The sequence below is a fragment of the Strix uralensis genome, chromosome 2 (genome assembly GCF_047716275.1).
Source record: "Strix uralensis isolate ZFMK-TIS-50842 chromosome 2, bStrUra1, whole genome shotgun sequence".
Taxonomy (NCBI): Eukaryota; Metazoa; Chordata; class Aves; order Strigiformes; family Strigidae; genus Strix; species Strix uralensis.
The window spans coordinates 35,580,634-35,602,152 of record NC_133973.1 but is presented as its reverse complement, the minus strand read 5'-3'; the positions used below and the strand labels follow the sequence as shown (position 1 = coordinate 35,602,152).

General features: G+C 35.9%; 1 protein-coding gene across 4 annotated transcripts in view; it reads left to right on the top strand.

Annotated features, from left to right (window-relative positions):
• The window catches only part of HLCS (holocarboxylase synthetase), a 126,533-nt gene that overhangs the window by 15,673 nt on the left and 89,341 nt on the right, over positions 1-21,519 (top strand). For all 4 annotated transcript variants that reach the window (XM_074858316.1, XM_074858317.1, XM_074858319.1 and 1 more), the window contains one exon: positions 903-1,085. In XM_074858316.1, the coding sequence (XP_074714417.1) occupies positions 903-1,085 (183 nt within the window). The remainder of the gene's footprint in view (positions 1-902; positions 1,086-21,519) is intronic.

The following is a 21,519-nucleotide window of genomic DNA, read 5'->3' as shown; positions in this document are numbered from 1 at the left end:
GAATTTCTATAAAGTAGATCATATATGAAAGATGAAGAACATCATTAAAAGGTGCAAAATTGGAGAAATTAAGAAAAATAATAGCTTGTCATTTTCATTAAATGAATATACTTATAGTATGGTACAAAGACTTCTCAATATCTTCAAACACTTATTTAAAAAACAAACAAAAACCCCACAAAAACCACCTAACACAAAAAAAAAAAACCCACAAAAAACCAAAAAGAAGGTCTAGAAGGGATTTTTCTTTTCTTCTGCATTTCAATTCTACTTTTAAGCCTCTGCTTCAGCCTTGAGAAATGGTTCTCTACCAGGTGGTACTCTGGGGTTCTTAGTTCTTTAAGACAGAAGCATTTCTTTATCTGCACTGATGGCTACTGAATTCATGTGACACAGTAAGGACTTGCTTGGCCTGAGTTTTACGTATCTTTTGCAGCCTCTGATAAAGCTTTTCAGTTTTAATGCAGTTCTGCTCTTGTGCAAGCCAGAATATGACCAATGTTGCTGTTGCTTCTAGGTTACTAGCAGACAGGAAAAGCAGAAGTTTCAGTTAGTAAATATAAGTTTGAACAACTCCTCCAGGAAAAGACCAGTTTATTAAGAAGGGATATTTTGTGTAGGTTTCAGAGAAAATTGTAGTGTACTAGCAACTGTGATCCCTGAATTGGAAACTATAAATATATAGGTATTCTCTAGCTTATTAGGATAATAAAGCCCTGCTTGTGTAGATACAGTGAAGACATGAGAAGCTTTTAAATTGCACTAGTGACACTGGATAGTTCAGCAACCACAGTCAGGTCAAAGCTGCTTTTGGAAGTGTTGTACTTAACTCTCTGCCATGCTAAAATATGTAATACCAACAAAATAATTTTTTTTTATTGCTTTTGCACGTATACTGACAGGCACACTTGGAACTGGATATCAATTCTATGGATGTCCAAACTGAAGAGGATTTTAATTTGCTTAAGATAAGCAATACCAAGAGATATGAAGTTCTCAAGGAGATTCTGATATCACTTGGCCTGAATTGTGAATTAAGTGAAATTCCTGTGTTAACACCAATTTACCTTCTCTCTTCTGATGAGGTAAGACTTCTGCTTACATTTCAGTTCTTTTGAGATTTACCCTACTAGACAAATTCAGAGTTCACTTAAATAGACCTTGTTTCTTATGTGGTATTTTTGTTTGGAGAGGTTTATGTATGTATTACAGGTAAGCAAGAAGTTTAATTTCTGCCCTGTCACTATTTTATTACCTGCTAATAGTAGTTTTGAGTTTAACCATGGGGAAATTTTGCAGGGTTAACTTTTAAGATATATTTGCTATATTTCTGTTAAGAACTTTTATGCTTGTTTGCATTCTTCTGCAATATCAAAATATGAGGCTGTGGTAAGCTACAGAAAGTGCTGATTTAAAAGACAGGATTTGTTTTTCTTTTAACACAAGGTAGAAAGTTCTGTATAGGCTGGCAACAAAAGATCAAACGCAAATTATGAAGAATGGTGTGGCAGACCAAAACTTGGCAGACCAAGACATGAGTGAGTAAGGAAGAGTGTGTGATTACAAATGGAGAGATTTATTCCTGAGAATGTTACAATATTTCTTGGAAATCAAACAGTTTCTTGTAATTCAAATAGTCAGCTGACTATTCTGGACTTCTCAATTTGAGACATTGCTATGAAGAATTGTAAAGAACATATGAAGCAGTAATTTTAACTTCATTGTTTAAACATGACTTCAAAAACATGAGAACTGTATTATATTGATCTGAAGGGGTGAAGCAGTAGGTGATTAAAAATCAATACAGGCTACCCAGGTTAGTGCTGTCAGTACTTGCTCTTAGCACGCTTGTCTGATTCCTGCTGCTTTTCTGTACCACCCTTACATCAACACAGAAATGAGGTGTCTGTCTTTAGGGGAACTCAGCTATAGAAGCTCCTCCTTGGATGCCTGTTTCCAGCAGTATCATATATACCATCGTACTTTTTTGGCTACAGGATCAATCAGACAAGAAGTGACGTATTACAGCTGAATGTTTTTAAATAACTTGGATGATATTTTAGATTTAGATTGTACTTTTCAAAACACTGTTCATTAATCTGGAAGGTGGGTGTGATAAGCATTGCACAATTTATAGATTTGGAATATGTGGTATATGACCTCATTGTATGGCAGGCACATCAGTAGCAGATCCAGCCAAACTGACTAAAATACTATTAGTAGATGTATCTATAAATTCAAACCTGCATTTGTTTTCTGTGTCTCTGAAGATAACGCCAAAACTTTTACTGGTGCATTAAGTAATGCCCTCAAACAGCAACTCGCGTTGCACGTAACAGTTGATCAAAACTAGGCAAAATGCAGAGAGCTTTTTAGTATTCCCCTTGAATGACTGCCCTTTCATGTGTGCAAACTCTGCCGTATCTATCTCTGCTTTACAATGGTGAAAATACTTTTGGAAATGCTTCTATCCAGCCTTCTGCTTGAAGCGGGGCTGTTGCTAACACTAGATCGGGTCAGCCATGCCCTTGTCTGGTTGAATCTTGAAAACCTTCAAGGGTGCAGGCTAGAACCTGTCTGTACAACCTATTCCAGTGCTGCTGTACCATTCTAGTGATTTTTTTTTTTAATTTTTTTTTTTCCCCCCCTGATGTCCAGTCTGAACCCCTCAAGCTGCAATTAATGGTGGTTGATGCTTTATTATATTGTCTGGCATTATGAAGTGCTTGCCTCTGTCATTCTTTTAACTCTCTTAAGTAGTTACAGGTTGTTATGAAATCACTCCTTAGCCTCCTCTTTGTGAAACTGAATGAACTCAGCTTCTTCATCCTCTTATAGATGTTGTGTACCCTTAACCCCTTTGTGGTTGTTTTCCAAGGAATCCTAACTAGCAGTTCCTTGCATAAGCTGAAGTCTGCTTTTCTAAGATCTGACTCTGCTGCTTCCCTACTCAGCCTTCCTCCAGATCTTGGATTCTCGTGGTTGCTATGGTCAGTGCTGCTGTCTGTGACCAAATAAGAAGTTCTTCCCTGTCTGTGAGCAGTAAATTCATAAGAATTGATTATCAATTTGTGTGGCAGATGTGTAAACAAAACTAAAACCCATTTAGCTTCTTTTACTAATATTAAATGTGCACTGTACAGAAGACTTGAAGTTCGTTGAACTCATCCTTTGTTTGTTGTCCTCCTTCACTCTCTTTTTTCGTGATTGTTTCCTTCCTATGCACTTACAATTTTTAATCAAGCCATGAATAAAAATGTTACTAATTTCTATCCAAACTTGCCATCTAGTGGCATATTACAGGGTTGCAGGCCATCTATTAAAGATATTTTTGCAGTGTATACTGTATAGTTAAACTTTATACTAAAACTGTTTTTTTTAAAAGTTGTTTTTCCTCAGGTTTTGGGTTTTTTTTATTTTTGTTTGTTTTTTTTTTAAAGGTAGTTTTTCTGTGCTGGTATGTGTAGTCATTGTTTCACTGTCTTTCGATTTAGCCATGACATGCTTCCAGAATATTGTGTGAAAGAAAGTTGCGACTTGTGTATAAAAACTACAGTTAATAATGAAGAGATAGCATAATAAAATAAGGAGTATGTCATAGTTCAGCTTTCTAGCAAGTTATCTGTTCTCCTCTGTACATCACGTTCTACACAGGTCTTCTTGCTTTCCTAGAGAGCAAGGAGATACCAGAAATGTACCTGACAGGTAAATAATTTGAGGAAATACTTAAACTTACTTAAAATCAGAGTGAGTGAGTAGTACTGGAAATGGAGGAAACTGTCTTGCAAGCTCTAGTACCCTTGAACTTCCTTGGTTTTTTATTACTATTTGTATGGGGGGCTTGTCCAGTACAGGTCACTGGGAATGGATGTATTGGATAGTATATTCCTTCCCTGAGAGATTATCCAAGTAATGCTTATTGACAACAAGTGATTTTGAGATTATTTTCTTATGCTTCCCTGTAATAAGAAAGTCATAATGAGTCAACTGATGATCTTGCAAGCTCAGTGTCCTGTTAGTAGTTCTAAAAGTGGAAGAATGGCAAACACTCTTCTTATTTCTAAGAGTTGGCAGTTCACTAATGATTTCTCACCCCCAAAATGGAGATTGCATCTGTACCATTATGTTTAAAAACAGCTGGTAGACTAACCTTGTTAGATTTTTCTAATTAATTTTAGAAACTACAAGCTCCTTTTGCTTATGTGGAAGAAATAATAATTGATTTTGCTCTGCATTTTTCTACTCCATTAAGAAAGAATGTAGATTTTTTTTTTTGATCATTTCAAAATTCTTTAAATATAAAGTGCTAGTTTGGTTAGTTTTTCTTTCTCATCTGTAAGCTTCAATTTACAGTAGAGCTGTGCCCCATTCTGTGTTATTTTCTTGGTTTCTCTTCCCCATCCAGTTTCCTCCTTTATCACTTCAGAGCTTTCATCAGACCTATTTTCCACTACATTATGAACATAAATAAAACTTTCTCAACTTTATTATATGAATAAATAGCTTCTCTTGTATTTTCCTCTGCCTACAATTCCTGAACAATCTGTGTCGTCTTATGTCATTGTTTTGATGCTGTTAATAATAGCATCAAATCTATTAATGCTGATTGGTATAAACTTGATTATTAAGACTTTCAGATCTCCCTGTCTACTCTCTGGGTCTTGGATGGTGCCTTTTGCAATGTAGTTTTTAGATGTTTCTGAGGGGTGGATTAGAAACTTTTTTTTTTTTCCTCCTTAGGATTCACATTTTGAAGTTTTAGTTTCCAGTTTATATGGTTATCATTGATCTTAAAATCATGGTCTTACTACATGTATTTAAAAAAGCCAATAAAATATGAGCAGAACTGACATTAGCTTTCTGAAAATCAGTGTATGAAAAAATAAGCAAAGGTATAATTAACTTACACATAATTAAATTTAAATATATTGTATTTTTCTTTGAAAAAAGATTTGGAAAGGCAGATGTTAATATTTCATGAGGAGTTACGAACTTTGTAATGCACATTTTGCCTTTGGCATGTGAAAAGAAAATTTTAGTTTAGGGTGGAATGTAGGAGACTTGGGAGGAAATATTTAAACCTTGACAGTAGTTATGTCAAAAATTACGGAATTAAATTTTATCACTCAAGAAAGCTACATTAGGAACAGGATGGTCAAGCTTTTAAAAAAGTGATGTATTGACTGCATATGGCTTAGCCAGACTAGATTTATACTGCTAATACTGTTCTAAAACAGGCAGAGATTCCCAGCTGTGCTATATTCAAGTTGGAGATAGCATGAATTGAGATTCAGTGCTTATTTAGTACAGCCTCCATTTTAGCTGTTGAATATCTTTCTAAACAGCGGAAACTAGATTGCGTTGTTACCACTGTTGGGGTAACAATATTTAGATTACTATATTGTCAGTAGAAAGTTAAAATATCAGGTTGAGATGTCAAACAAGAACATATGATTTATTAAATTTTTCTTGTGTATTGCAGTTCTCAATGTTACTGCTGTGATTGATTCCCATATCTTGGGGATTTTCCGTTTCAATTTTTTTTTTTCTTTCTCTGTTTCTTTTGTTCACCTGGCTTTTTCTTAGAATGTCCACGGGCTCTACCAGTCTGAGATTCAAATTCTGGTAATGTTATGACTTCGAAATCAAATAAAAGCTCTAGTATCTGAATAATGGATGATAATGTCCATCTGTTAAGAGGTCTAGGTCTTACCATGTAGAATTGTTCTAGTCAATCCTCAGCTAGTGCTTGCTGCTGTTGGTGTTGAATGATTGTTGTGACAGCGTGCACTTCTTACTCCTTTCTTGTAAATAGGGTATAAGGTAGGGGGCCTGGAAAGTAACAGCATTTAAGGCAACTCTTTCATCACAAGACTTTTTGCACTAAGGCTTGCAAGTATGGTTTGCTTCAGATACACACATATGGACATTTTTAAATTCAGTTAACTGGGAAAAATCCATATTATATTGATACAGTGCTACAACAACAATGAAGGCAGTGTTTGAACCAAGAGTAATGTAATATGAAAGGCAGGTTACTTGCTGGTTAAAAGTTTAGTTAAATCTGCACAACTTGTTGGTGTTAAATGTAATTTTAGAGACAAGTATTGATATTGAAATGCAGCACCTTTTTCTTTTCCTCTTTCCTTGATCTGGTGTAAAAAAGTTAAGCAAATTGTAGACTTGTACACTGCTGTAAAAAGAAAATTCTGTGTCACTGTGGTGCAGAGTGAACTCCAAGTGTTGAAACAAATGGTGTTCACTGTAAGCCTGTTGTCTGGCACCCATATGTTCAGTGGCAGCTTCAAGCATAGAGATCTGATTTTTTCTGCAGCTTTGCCTTTAAACGCTCAAATATTTACTCTTTCACATTGCCATCTTAAAGGATAATTTTTCAGACATAAATATTAGGATTGTATTTTATTGCCAAGAGTTTCAGCATAACATCTTCTAGTTTCAAAAGAATAATTCACTCCTTGAAGAATGAGAGAGATTTGTCAGAATAGTGATTATTTCCATTAGGATGCATATTACACCCACAGATTTGCTGATCTGAAGCCTCTTAAACTTGACTACTAACTCCTCAGGCTGTGTTAGGCTGAGTCACTTTTTTCAGTATCTTCCAAATGGATGGCAGCCAAATCGTGAAATGTATTCAGTCTTTATTTCTGCAGCTCAGCTAGTAACCATCATATTTTTTTGAACAGTACATACTCCCAGAATAGCAAACAGTTAATGCAAGCATATTGGCTGAAGCTTGAAGTTGGGGTGTTTTAAATTGTTTATTGGAGGAAGAAAGAATAATTAAAAAGTACTATCAAATGTACCTTGTGAATTTCAAACTTTACTTTGAAAAACACTTTAAGATACAGAATACGGCACTCACAAGAGTAATGCAGTGCAAAGACAACTTTGTGTATTTGAATAACTCAGTACACTACAGCACAGTCAGAATTCAGTCAGACCAAATTTACATGTCTTGAGCTGCAGTTTTGGTTCTGTGATGGCATCGGCTGCTTTTAAATTCCAAGTCCATTATGTCAGCAAAGAGAGTATGAAGTTACTTTATCCTGAATAAATCTTTCTTTGAGGATGGGAAATTTGAACTCTCAGCTAACACTATAATGAACCTAGATTTCAGGGTGCATTTTGAGGCAATTGTTTCTGAAATGTTTCCATGCATATTAATGTGTATTGTAGAACTTGAGTTTCAACTGTGAAACTTCAGAGTCTTCTAAAAATTTTCAGTGCTAAAATCACGGACAGTTATACTGAAATTCCAAAGCCTTATTTTTATTCAAGTCTTTGTGCTTAAAAGTGAACCAAAAATATTTAATCTACAAAATAGTAGACTTGCTTATTTTCTCCTATCATCTTCAAAGTGTAAGCATCATTGCTGCCTTTTTAGTCAGTAGGACAAAAACCAAGAGCTCTTTGGAAGTATTTATTCCAGAAAGCAAATTTGCTTTTTGCTCTAGCTTGAAATAACCAGAGAGCTGAGAAAAATGTTGAATGAAAAGCATGCCACGTGAGAGATCTGAAAGGATTCTGTTGATCACTGATAAATAGTTCATGTCTAACATTTTTTACTTTTGTTAACGTATTATATGTATTACTTCAAATGAACAGTGCGTTGTTGCCAGAAGTCTTTGTCTGTCTTTGAAAGCTTTGCCAGTTTGTCTCTTGAATGAAAATGTCTTTTATGGCAAAGTTGTTTCAGGGAAAAAAAAAAGTAGATACAGCAGTGTAAATGCATCTGTACCAGTAAAAATGGGTATTTTCTGAAACTCCTTATACTTTTGGGGAAATGGATTTAATATGTGCCATATTTGGAAGTCTTTTTTGCTGTTAAAAGCTGTGCTTCTACTAGGCTGGTTAGGCAATGCAGTGCATTTGGCAAACCATTTGGGTTCTGACAGGTAGTATGCTTTTGCTCTTAAGTCACTTTCTGAAGAGTTTATCTGTAAAAATTAACCCAAGGACTGATAAAAAAGTACTATGAATTAAAAAATATTTGTTATTTCACTCCATGTGTTTAGGGCTTTTTCCATAATAAATTCGAAGTCATTTGTTGGCTTGCAAGGCTTTGAGTTGCATGTGTGTACAAGGAGGGTGGGATTGCTTTTGGTTTTTTTGTATTCTTCCCCTTCCCCTCCTCAAATTAACTTTTGTTTCTTTATAACAAAACTTGCAAACCCAGAGGGGTCACACCAATCTAAACCAAAACTATTTCAGTGTTGTTGTCATTCATTGAAAAGCTCTTTGTATCAATGTCTGGATTCTAATAATAGCCTCTACTGTTTGCTGGGGTTTAAGTGTGTGGTTCTGAAAGGAATGGCCCTCTAAGAAGGGGTAGTTATTTAATAGTCATTAGCTCCTTTTTTGGTTTGTTTTGGGGTTTGGTGGTTTTTTTTTTTCTTTCTCCATCAGCACTCAAAAGTAATGAAGGTACATAAGGACTGTCTCCGGCTTTGACAGTTCAGAGCGCTCTTGGTCAGAGGAAAGCAGAAAGCTATTCTTCTGAGAGCCAACGCCACCCTGACTGAGCTGTGAGCCACTGCAGAATCCTGGTTTGTGCCCACTTCCAGAGGCGAGAAGTTTGCTAGCTAAATTCTCTGGGCTGTGTGGGGCGCTTTGGGCACCAGCTCCATGGTAGTGCTGGGCATAAGAAGAGAGAAATCAGTGGCATGGTGGAATAACTGCAGAGATTTAAGATGTGTTTTTACTTCTTACTTGCGAATGGCTAAGAGAATGATTATGGTCAGTTAGTGTGGTTTCCCAAGCGCAGGGTAATTTCTTAATCTGTCATAACATAATAGAGTAACTGAGAGGAGGGATGCTCCTCTGTTTATGTCCTTACCCTCTCTAGCATACAGAGGGAGGATGTACTACAGGACTTGAAGGTAGGTGCAGCATGAAGAGGATGGATAGAAAGGGGAAGAGAATGAAATCTGCGGATAGGAACCACGATACTGGTTCTTGTTTCTCAGTGATACTTCCTCTTGTACCTTAGTGGACAGCTTTTGTAAAACTTTTCATACAGTCATGTTGTAGTCAGGTGGAATAAGTACTGTATATTTTAGCATGTCTTTCTTTCTCCTCAGTATTCTATTATTCTGCATACCCCTATCAGTGTAGTTTCCTAATAGATCTGCCAGTCCTTCAGTAAAATTTTTAAACTTTTGGGTTCCAAATATTTGTTAGAGGTAAAGGCTTAAAAGAAGCTGAGTTTCTGTAGCAAATTTTATAACACACAGTCCAGGGCAGGATGCTTTTTGAAGCTAGTTATATGCCAAGGCAGCCTGTCAGTATTGCCTGGCAATAAAGAGGTGCTAGTGGGACTGCCAGTCTGCCTAAGCACTGCTCTGACAGAAACACCCACCCTCTTCTGCTCCCCTCCCAGCTGACAGGGCAAGCGGTAGTAAAGAGGCAGAACTTGTGAGAGACTGAGTGCAATGCTGTGAAGGGAGAAAAAGGGTGTCATGGGTGGTTGAGGTATGGGAGCTTGGAGATAGAGGGTAGATGTGGTGAGTGATACCAGCTCTATGTATAACTGCGTAGGTGTTCTTATGGGGAGCTGCAATGACACGAACACTAACAGATAACTATAGGTTTGCTGCCTGACACCTGTGTTCTTCCCCACAGCTGAAAGAGGTGATGAGAGCATGACAAGGGAAGCAGCACACTGCTCTCACAGGAAGAACATCAATGTGGTATTTATTGAACTGGCTCCTTCCTCTCATAACACCTCACCACCCTCAAATAAGGGAGTTGCTCAGGGAAGAGCAATGCTTGCTGAATTTTTAGGTCTCTACTGTTGACCGAAGCCTTGCTGGCCTCACTGCTTAGAAACAGGAGCAGTCCTCCCTCTCCAGAGGCTGAAAAGAGTGTCTTTTCCTGTCTCTCTTTAAATACAAAGAGCTTGCTTGGATCAGTGACGGTCATTAAATTGACATCTTGCCTTGAAAAGTTGTTTTATTCTTAACTTTTGCCTACGCTGCTGAGAAGCACTTAGCTGGCCCTGTTGAGAAAGGAGAGAGAGAGAGATAAGAGGAGGTGTGCTTGATATCAGAAATAGTAATAGTGACTGTACATAGAAGGCATGGAGAAAAAGATGATGGCTATTACAGTTAAACTATGAGACTCGGTTCCAGGCAACTAGGCTTTCCTGGCTTTGCTTTTTTTAACCAATCTCATAATGCAAAATGACTATGAAACTATAAAAGGTTTTTTACTAACTTTTGAGATAAAATTAGTGTTCAATAGAGATTGTTTTTCCTGAGTTGCTAACTCAATAGTTGAGGCTCAAGATCTGATTGATAGTTGAGCTTTGTTCATGATGATTCTTGTAAGTATTAGAAAGCTAAATTATCTATTAATTCGTTCACTGATAAAAGTTTCTTCAGACTTCTCCGTGGAGCTGTTTATTGAAGAACGACTGGCCTGCTGCAGGTATTTTCAGTGCATTCACCATCACTATAAGACTCCAGTATTGATCAGTGTCCCTGCCCACCTGAGCTGTATTAGTGTTGGCATTGTGTTAAAATCACCATGAATCTCTATTGCTCTCAAAAGCTGGATGCAGTTGTGGCTTTTTATACAGCTCCTTTAGTGAGGGGAAGGTGTCTTACCACTAGGGGTCACTTATGAACTGGATTTAGAGAACACGCAGGAAAGCAAAAAACAAGAGATGGAAAACATTTTATACATATTGTGTTGTATATAGATTTGCATTAAAATATCGTTGCATGTTTGCAGCGACTGCCCTGTATAATATTTTCTTAATTTTAAAATGGCATTTTAAGTTCCACAGGAATCGATGGTATGTAGTGTCAAAATAGAGTAAAACATTTTCAATTAAGAAATCTTGATGGGAGATGAAGGGGACTCCACATGTGGAGCCAGCAATTCTAGGTGGTTGCTAAAGCTACCTTTTGCTTTTCTCTTGTTTATCCTCAGGGAATATTTACCGTATATTTGTGGGAGAGGGAAAGAGAAATCTGGCAAAGGTTCCCTTTATATTACACTTCTCTGTTTAAAAATATGTTTTCCTTCTTGCATGATAGCAGCAAGCATGCTGTTTATGTTAAACACCCATGAATAGCATTTGTAGGCATGTAATAATGAATAGCATACTTATGTTGCATTATGGTTTGTAAACAACTTTTTGGCTATATATTGATTCAATAAATGTTTTTTGACGATCATTTGGAAAATGCAAGAAGCTTTGAGGCATGAAAGAAAATATCTTGTTTATGGCAATCTCCATAAAAAGGGTCTTTATGCAGCTGTGAGAACTAAAAGTTAATGCCTTTTGTACTGAGTAGCATTTAATCTTATTGTAGAGTTAACTCTGATATGAAATTATTATGTGCTGGCATCTGACCAAAGTGCCACTCATTGAAGTGTATTCTATCATGTTTCAAGGCTTGCTTCAGGTCAGTGTGCATGATACTTCACAACCACTTTCTTCAGTAGGCATATTCTTTCTGTACTGTAGAGAATGGAAAATTTTATTATCCTGTCAGAACGGCTTATGTAATGTATATTTAAAACATTTGTGAACTTCATGTCTTCTGCTAACTTTTCACTTCTGAAATGACAGAGAATAGCATTCAGGGTTGAGTACCCTTTCTTGAGTATAGGTATTTAGCACAGAGCATTGCTAGCCAGGGTATGAGGCTGAGTTTGCTTAGTTTCAGTTTATCTTGGAGTTTGCAATAGGAATCTAAATAAAAAAAGTAAAATTCACAGTGTCAGACTAATCCAAATTCATGTTGGCTATGTGTCTAACACAGGTACACATTCTATCTTAATGTGCAGGCTGTAATTAAAGTGGCTGGTCTTAGATTTTGTTTCAGCACTCAAAAGTTGTAACTGATAAACCTTTTGGAGTCAGGGTTCAGGGTACTGCCTATGAGCAGATGGGTGATTTTAGATAGCAAGAATCCATAACTTGTGACAAACGCTCTGGAGATCCGTGGCAATTTGGCATCAATTCGTTTACTATGACCTCACTGGTAAAGATCTGACAAAAGTGGAGTATTTCCAAACAAAAAACTTGAGATTCTCTGACTGTCAGTGGGGCCTGTAGCTAATTTATGTAAGTGAGACTGGGAAAATGAGAACAGGCTTGGCATCAGCTGAAGTCCTGTGAGATGCTATCATGTTACCATTGCTCAGAAATGACGATACATTTCCACAATGAGAAATCATTACAATGGTTATCTAACAATTTAATTAGTGCTTCTTTTGTTTCTTTACTTTTAAACAAATTATGGCTAGATGATATAAGATTATATGTTTTAATTAAAGGGAAAAGTTGAATAAAAATACATAACCAAGAGGAAATAGAAGTGTCTCCTTATCTGTTTTGAAAAGCAATATAAAACTGCAAGCTTCAGCTGTTTTTGAAACAGTATGTTTACCACATTGAGGTATTCTGAATATATTTATTTGACTCTTAACAATTCTTTGACAATTCAGTTACACAATAATGTCATCAGAAAAAAATTGCCCATAACACAAAGTTTATTATTTAAGTTTATCAAGCTGAATTTATTCTGGAAAATTAAGATGGGACTGTAATTAGAGTTACCATTGATTTAAAAGACTCTCTGGTATTCTCAGAGTTTGTCATCGAAGATGATGAAGACTGCAGAAAGAGTTATCAAGTTTGACTTGTGTCAGCAGTTGATAGGGAAGGGACTGACTTAGAGATTCTGTAGTATTTATTATTTAACGGTTCATTTTAAGAAATGATTTGGGGTTTCTGTCATGTTGAGGAAATCCTGAAATTCCAGGTGCAGTGGGAATGGAATTTGGCATGTGACTATCAGGCTGACATTATGCAGTTCTTATAGTGAAAAGCCGATTAAAGAACAGCTGTTAGCTTAAGTCAGAAAGTTTGCTGTAGTTTCTTCTACAACTTTTATGTGAAAGCCTTTTTATTTGGGTTGTAGTTGGTTTTCACAACAAGTGGAATGTGTTCCAGTTTAGGAAATCACTGTACTCGGTTACTTGGCAATTGTGGTGACACTAATTACACAGGATTTACATGAATATTGAAGCAAGGCTTTCTCAGAAGAAAAAAAAAATCAGAATAAATCTTGTTCTATCTGTTTTCATGGTACATGTATTTTTCTTCTGCTAGTAAAAGTATCCTCTGTAAAAGTGCTGTGTAATTTAAGTGCATAGGGGCAACCTGTATTCTTACAGTTAGATTATACAGAGCTGTGCTTCACAGGGTTCCATGATTTAATTTTAAGAATTTCAGCTGGTCACTGTTTTGTCTGTGCCAGCATTTTCTTGTGCAAACACTAGAGGATCTACAACAGTGATAAAGCTCTGTGTTGAAGTATGTCACTATGTCTGTATGTAATTATATATACAGACTTGTTTAAGTGTATATGTGTGTTAATATGTATATGTTTTAAAAATATGTATATAATCCTACTTTATTAGCCATATTGGCAACCTCAAGTTTTAGAAATTAAGCCAAATCTTTTTTATCCCTTCCTTGATAAATGCATGATATAGTAGAAATTATGAAAGTGACACAGGCCCAGAGAAGACAACTGGCCCTGGAGAAGAACTCCAGCCCTGAGAAGAGTTGAGATGGGAGTTATTCATCTAGTGTGTAAATTGGAGCATGCTCCTTGACTGATGAGGGTAAGAACTTCTTGAGAGAGAAAAACCTCAGGAGGAAGAGCTAGTGGATCTAGTTTGATACCAGATGAAAGAGAAGACGGACACTGTGTGAGAGGAGGAGAGAGGGAAATGGGGCAACATCTGAAGAGGTAGAGGTAAGGAGCAAGACTTGACCGTGTAGAAAACAACTTGTATTACTGCATTTTCCAGCATTCCCTACAGCTGCTAGTTATTATAATGCGTATCTAATAATTTTAGCTATAAAAATCTGTGCTACTTTGCACTGATCATTTCACTAGGATGTAAGATATGGGACAACATTTGATTTTTACAGCTTGTTTTTATTGAGAATCACTTTCCTTATCTAGTGTGTATTGTCTGTCAAGTGTGTACTCAATTATACTGTTGAATTTATTTAAGAAATATTTTAAGTACTACTTCTGAAAACACTTCAAAATATCCTTCTTAATTTGTAAAAACTGAATAAATGTGTAATTAAAATAATTGTTAAAGCCAAGCCTTATCAGGATCAGTATTGGGGAGACTAGTACAGTTTGTCCCTACTTCTTTTAACTAAGATTTGAAGACAGAACAGTAGATCATTTAATAACTTAAGTCTTTAGAAGTGGGTGCAGAGACTGCCGATTCTCGAAACATTCTTTGGACAAACAACCCACATCTAGGTGGTTTTTTTTTGCTCAGCTTCTTGCCCTTCAATATAGGGTTACTATAAAGTGAATACCATGTTTTAACAACTTCAGAGAGAGAATCTAAATAAAGATAAGGTGATTTTTATTTACTAGGATCCAAATATGAAGGGAGGTTATGGATAAAATTATTTTACTAAATGATTTATTCAGTGTATTACTGAATAGTATGCGTATGTTTCCTTTTTTTCTCTTAGTCATATCTTTTTTGATGTTACACTTGCAACACAGTAATTGGTCATCTTTTTTTGACTTACCTTTCAACTGATTAAGTAGGTCATAACTTCAGTGGAATAAGTTACATTGTCATTATAAAAATTATTTGAAAGGAAGAGCAATGTTCAGTCGGAGAAAGCCTATCACCATCTCTGCTTTAAAGATCTGTGCCTGGATCCTCTCTATCTATTGTATAAAGACAACTTTTAGGGATGAAAAACATCTTAAGATCCTCTGAATTTTAAGGTGGAGAGAACTACTTTGTGGGAGCATGTCTCAACATTTCCATGTAGTCAAAATTAATGCAAATTAATTTTGGGAGGTGTTTCTGAAATTCTTTTGCAAGATAAGGAAAAATATTTTCATTTTGATGCATAATTGTCAAGATTTAAATAAAGAATTACATATGACATGTTTTGACGTTACAACTCATTACATGAAATAAGCAATTATTCATGCATTTTTCTGGTCTGGAATATGTACTTTTTTTCTTTCCAAAATGGAGTTGTTGGTATTATGATTAGTTCATGTACCACAGCTACCTGACAGGAATAGGAGCTGCAGAGATAAAAGTTATCTAAATAGTTTTTCCATTTTTTGACTGCATTTTACATGTTGGTATATTAGTACAATGTATTAGCTGATGGAAAAGAAAATACAGTATCTGAAAGCAAATGCTTATTCTTATTTTTTGCTTCCTATAGGGAGAAGGACACTTTCCCCAAGTTACCATCAGCAGTATGAGCTGCAAATTACCATAAATATTTGAGCTGCTTGTTTGAATTCCTGAGGTTTTCTCAGAAATATCTGAAAACATTTAAAGCTGTACTTTTGTCTTTAGAATACTTCCGTCATTATTTTAAATGAGTGTAGGTGATATCAGGAATGTTTTGAACAGAGTTCAAAAGATAACTTGTCTTTCATGGGAGAATACTCCATTGGAGCTGTGAGCTATATGCTCTTTGGCTCACAAATCCTTATGATGTAGACTGCTAGAAAAGTTACCTTATGCTTGCTGTGTTCTTCTCTTGTGCATCTGCTGCTGGCCACTGTTGGAGAAAAGGTACAATTTTAAAGGGGGTTATTATATTCATATGACTGCTGCTTTGTCCTTGTATTCATATCACTGGAGTAGTAGTGGCTTTTGACAAGAGCTGCCCCTTTATCCTAAGTGTTATTTTGTCATTTGAAAGAGAAGTTCATCAGCTCTTGCAATTATGGGAAACTTTTCCTTCTACTTGTTTTAGCCATAGGCAACATCTGGGAAGCAACAATGTTTAATTTGGTGTTTCAGTGAAATGATATGTATGAATAGCTAGCAATGATGAGGATATGCTTTTATTATCTCTGCAGCAACCGTTTCCTTGTGGAGGTGGGAGTGGACTTCAGTCTTCTTCAAATATTTTCAAGCTTTTTTCTATCCTACACTATCCACTCTGTCTAATGATGGTCTCCAGTTAGCAGTCCAGGAACAGCAAATTAGACATTTTTGAACTACAATAAACCTTCTACAATTATTGCTCTCCTTATTGCTCCATACGAAACAATTTCTCCATCTGTTCAAGGATGTCTCTTCTTAGAAGCATATGATAATTTGCTGGTAGAACATTATTTTTGCAGCCACTGTCACGTTCCTGATTTTGTGTAATTACACTAGCTTGACAAACTGAAAGTACACATCAAACTTTAAACTCAAAATTAAATAATAATTGCTTTGCTCTCAGTCTCCTTTTTCCCAGGCTATTACATTCAAGAAACAGAGACCCAAATTGTCCCTATTTAACCAAGGATGAATTAATCACTAGGTGTCACAGACTGAGTATACAGACTTTGTAGCTTGAGTTCATTAGTTTGTGTGGAACTATTCTGGACATGCATTTTTAAACAATCTTTTGCATTTTAGTACTGATTGAAGTAATCCCTGAAACTTTTTCCCTCAAGACAATTTGTTTTTAGAAGTTAACCCTCTAGTTTGGGACTAATAACTAAGGGCCTTCAACAAAGGTGTTCATATTTAATCAGTTAAAAGTTCATCTTTGGAGTGGGTATGTCCAGAGCTGGTTTTTCAGTCTTTCAAAAATTTTGCTTCATTCTGGTCAGGTTCTTGACTTTAGAAGTGTAGTCTGGGTAGGATGTCGTAGTCTTAGTCCTCATTTCTGTAAGATTCCCTTGCCGAGATCTTGTCTATTTTTCTTCCTAGTATTACAGCAGGGTTCAAAAGTTTCAATTCTACCACCTTCTGTGGTCAGTCAGGAGCTAGGAAATGCACAATAACAGCCATATGCCTTGGGAGCTGGAATCCCCTTTCACTCACTGGCTGCTGAGCTGGAATGAAAAATTACGTTAAGCTCTACTGTTACTCCACTTAAAAGCTTTTACACCTTGTCAGAAGTTTGAGGCTTGCACTGCAGTCACTAACCTTTTCAATAGACTACCATTAGTGCCCTTACGCAGCAAGCATTTACTGTTTATGTAGCTTTCAACAAGTATTTCCATAAGGTTGTATTTTGTTGTCCCCGTCAGACCGCTGCTCCCTAAGACGTTTTCTTACCTGGGTTAATAATAAATTTTAATGTGAAAAGTCTAAAGTGATTTTATTAAATGAGTTCTCCTTGGGCTACATGAAGTGTTACCATTTTGCATTAACAAATATTGCGAAATTTTGTATGACAGATTGGGTTTTCCCTCAACTCTTTTAACAGTAATAGAGCGCAAATATCCCTAAGCACAGAAACAGGTGGTTATCCTCAGAGACGAGTCAAGGGAATCCAAAGTCCCTCAGCATAAAGAATGTGCCATTGTCAAAAATGCTCCTGACTGTATGTGCTTCTGTTGATGACTTCTCATACACTGCGTCGGTCTTGAGTCTGTTCTTGTTTGGTTCTTCAAGTGCCTTGTTTCCCATAAACCCCTGAATTTCGGTCAAGAGCTTTGATTCCTGCTGCAATGTCTGCAATACTGTAAGTTCTGTATACCAAACATGGTGTTTTGGAGCAGGAGCTAGTGGTGTGTATGACTTGACTGAAGGAAGCTCAGCCCTGGAGTAGTTAAAGGGTTTGTCTAGATAAACGTTTGGCCTTGTTCCTGTGAGGGTTAAGTATGTTGTATATTCACCTTTGAAGGACAAATTAAATTTGGGTTTTTTTTCCCCCATTTATCCCTGACAATTGCAGCAGTGCTTTCAGATGGCTGCTCTCTAAGAAGGTTGACTCTGAAGTTAGTTCTTGAAGCGACCTGTGTATCACGACCCTTACAGCTATAGTGTATGATTTGCTTACTATCTTGTTTTTCCTTTGAGGAGAAAAATTTACCTTTTTTGTTCTGAACAAGGTTTCAGTCTCAGCAGAAGAAAGTAAGTGTTAAATCTGAAAGGGCTGAAAAGGGGAGAGAAGAATTACAATGCGTTAGAAAATGTGTGGCTCGGATAACTGTAAATGTAGCTTGCATCATTCATTTCTACAACCTAGCACTACAGTACATGGGTGTGAAGATGGTATTTTCCCCTGTTCTGTAAGAAAAACTTATTAATTTGTGATAAAATTAATATTACTGAGGCTTTCTTCAGAGTTCTCAATTTGATATCTAAATTTTACATTGCTGTATATGTGTATAACGTATTTTCAAAGCATGAAGCTTAACTTTTTTGATAGACTCCACTAAATGAAAATCATTGGTTTACTTTCTTGTTAAACAATCCATGCTGTCATGCTAATGTTTTTTTGGAGTAGGTATACTATAAAATAACATACCAAGCCTGTTGTTGCCATTATAGCATATAATTTCCAAGAAACTTTTATTTTCTAAGATGTTTTTTTGTTGTTTATAAACTGTAATGTCAACCTGAATATGTTTTAGGAAGGATTATAAAATATATGATACATGTTGAACATTAGCTGTGCAACTTTAGGGACATAACTGTATTGTAATCTCTGAGTTGTGGTACATGTGAAAATGTGTTGTGGTTTCACCCTAATATTTCACAGACATTTCTTTAGCTCAAAAACCCCTACAGAGTGACAGAATTGGGAGTTCTTGCTCAGAAGAGGCAAAAATAGGTACAGCTGAAATCTTCTCATTCGAGTTTCATGCATCTTTGCAGTGCTAAGAGGAGAATCTTTGGCTCCTGTTCTAGTGTTTCATGTTCATGAACACTAAATTTACTCACATCTTATGTATATAAACCTGTTGAAAGGCAAAACAAACCTGATGGAAAACCTTAAACTAAGAATTGTGTATTATCAGTGCTAAGAAAAAATATTTTCTTAGGTTTTATTTACTTAACTCATTCTACTACTAATTCCAAGATTTTCAACAATTTTATCCTCAGTTTTAAAAAAAAGTTTTAGTACCAAATAAAAATACTATTATGTGATAGCTGTTTAACAGAGCCAGTTTTACCAGCTGAATATATTGCATCTAATTTATTGCCCTATTAGCTGAGAACAAAATTCTTCTGTATTTTTTTTTCTAGTCAATACAGAATACTTTTGAGAGTAATTTAAAAGAAATGTGTACAGCGTTTAGGGTTAGATTTATATCTTAGTTTATTCTTCTAAACATGATTTTAATTATTATTTTAAAAAAATACTTTAATATGCATAATGTTCAGATTTTAGTGCAGAAGTGGAATGTCTTTTTCCTTCTGCCTGGTTTCTCTATACTTATTTTTAGCACAGTTGCACGTATGCTCAATTTACTATATACTTCAAAAAAAATAACAACAGTTTTGTTACAAAGTAGGTGTCATGAGGAATTAAATAGTCAAACTGTAATTTATCATGCCTTTTTCTGGTAGGATAAATCAACACCTACTAGTCCTCTGATTTATCAGCCCTTTCATTGCAACACTCATTTTTGTGAAGTGTTATGTAGTGATGTTATGTCAAAGGTAGACCTTGTTCTTATTGATCTTTTACCCTCAAAGTCAGCTTTATAGTCTGTTGCAGCAAACGTACCCCAATTACTGTGCTATGTTATGATACCAGTTTACCTTGCATAGGTGGTCATATACTGTTTAACTTCTGAGATTAAAAGCTATGGATTACTAAATGAGATTCCGTCGTGTAATTTTTAGTATCCTTTAGTTTAAAACTTGGTTATGAATGTTACTAAATTATACTAAATACGAGGGGGTTTTGATGCATACATTCTTTGTTCCTTTCTTTTTTTGTGTGTGTGTTCATATACTTAAATGTAGTTATATGGTAACATGTGATTACAATTTTTTTTAAAGTATGTCTGGTTTAAAACCTGGTTAAATTCAGTCCTCTAGTGATTCTTGACAGAGCTGGGAATTCTGGAAGAGTGTTTGACATCTGAATATGGGCTGTTGCATTCAAAAGTTTTCAAACAAGTTTTGAAACTGACTCGGCAAGTGCTTGCAAAGGGTTTAATACACATGCATTTAGTATGTTGTCTTCCTTTGCTACCTGCATCATAAAACCTGAAATTTTTTAAACTGATACTGAACCTAAACCTGTTTTTTCAACGTGTGTAACATGTTGATGGTGCATTTTTAATGTATGAGGAGTACTCATTTTTTGTTGTTGTATGTGAATATGGAGCAAACTTATTCAGTGTCAATAAAATGTTAATAAAGTGTTTTAGAATATTTTTTAATACAACTCTATTTTCTTTTGACATAAAACACAGATTTAATTTTAAATAACTTCTGTTTTTATTAGAAACCTTGCACAGGTCTCAAAGTCAGCACAAGCCACAGTAAATTAGTGCAACGTTATAAAATACTGCTTCATCAAATTAAGGAGTTTTTGTTTAAGTAGACTTTTGGCCTTTCAGAATTGGAATATGGTTCTCTTTCGTATGTAATGTGCTTTTTTCGTATGCATGGGCGGCTTCAGAGGGTTTTTTTTTAAAAGATACGCTTTCAGTTCTGGATGACGTTTAGCCTTTGACCCAGCCACTTTCTTACAATAAACAGTTTGTTGATGAGAGCAGCTGCTGGGAAGATTGCTTCCAGACTGTTCTGTTGCAGCTGAGTAAAAAAAGCAAAAGCTGGGATGCACCTTACAGCATTTCTCCTGCTGTCCTCCTTGTTCCTCAGCTCAGCTGTGGTTGGTGGTGAGGACAGTGCACCGGGGCCTTCTGCAGTGAGCCTTGTCCTGCGGCTGCGGAGCCTGTTACATAGGCAGGGACCGTGAATGGTAGAACTTTTATCAAAACTGAGAAATCAAAACAAATGTGTTCTGCCTAGGGCAGTATGTGTTCACTCTTCTTTTTTTTTTTTTTTTAATTGTTCTATCCTTTTAAGAATTTTTGATACTTTCTTTGCATATAACAATAAAGAAAAAATGTGATTGACTCATTTCCTGTATTTGTTTTGCATGACTGAATGATAGCATGTGCCTTCTAGCAACCTAATACCTAAGTGTAACACTGTGCTAAACACAACAGAAACTGATGTAGAACTTGACATGAAGACCACTTTTCCTTTTCATTGCTAGTTGATTGCTTTTTATCTTATTTTTAACCTTCTTGACAGAATTCTTTTCTCTACAGAAGGTAACATCTGATATATTTTTCATTAGTTAGTGAATTCTGACCTGGGCCCTGCTGCCTGTGTTTAGAATGAACTGCTGCACGTTGAATAAATTAATTTTCTGCCTACGTACGGTGCTTTTTAAAGCTAAATCTAATTTTAAATTCAAATTTAGGCACAGATTTATGAGCAGTTGCTAGACATGTAGACTGGCAATGGGTTGAAATCTAAGATGCTTCATGTTCAAAGAAATGTAACTGCAGTAAAAAGGAGAAGGGTACTTTGCAACACTTTCTTAAAAATCTTTCCCTTTTTTGGACTAGGTATTCCGCAGACCAGTTGGCAAAACGGACCCACTTCTATATGTAACTTTCTACTCTCCATACTGCTGAGATGATGCACTCTGTAACTGTTCATGTAATGCAATACTTGTTTTTAAAAACACAC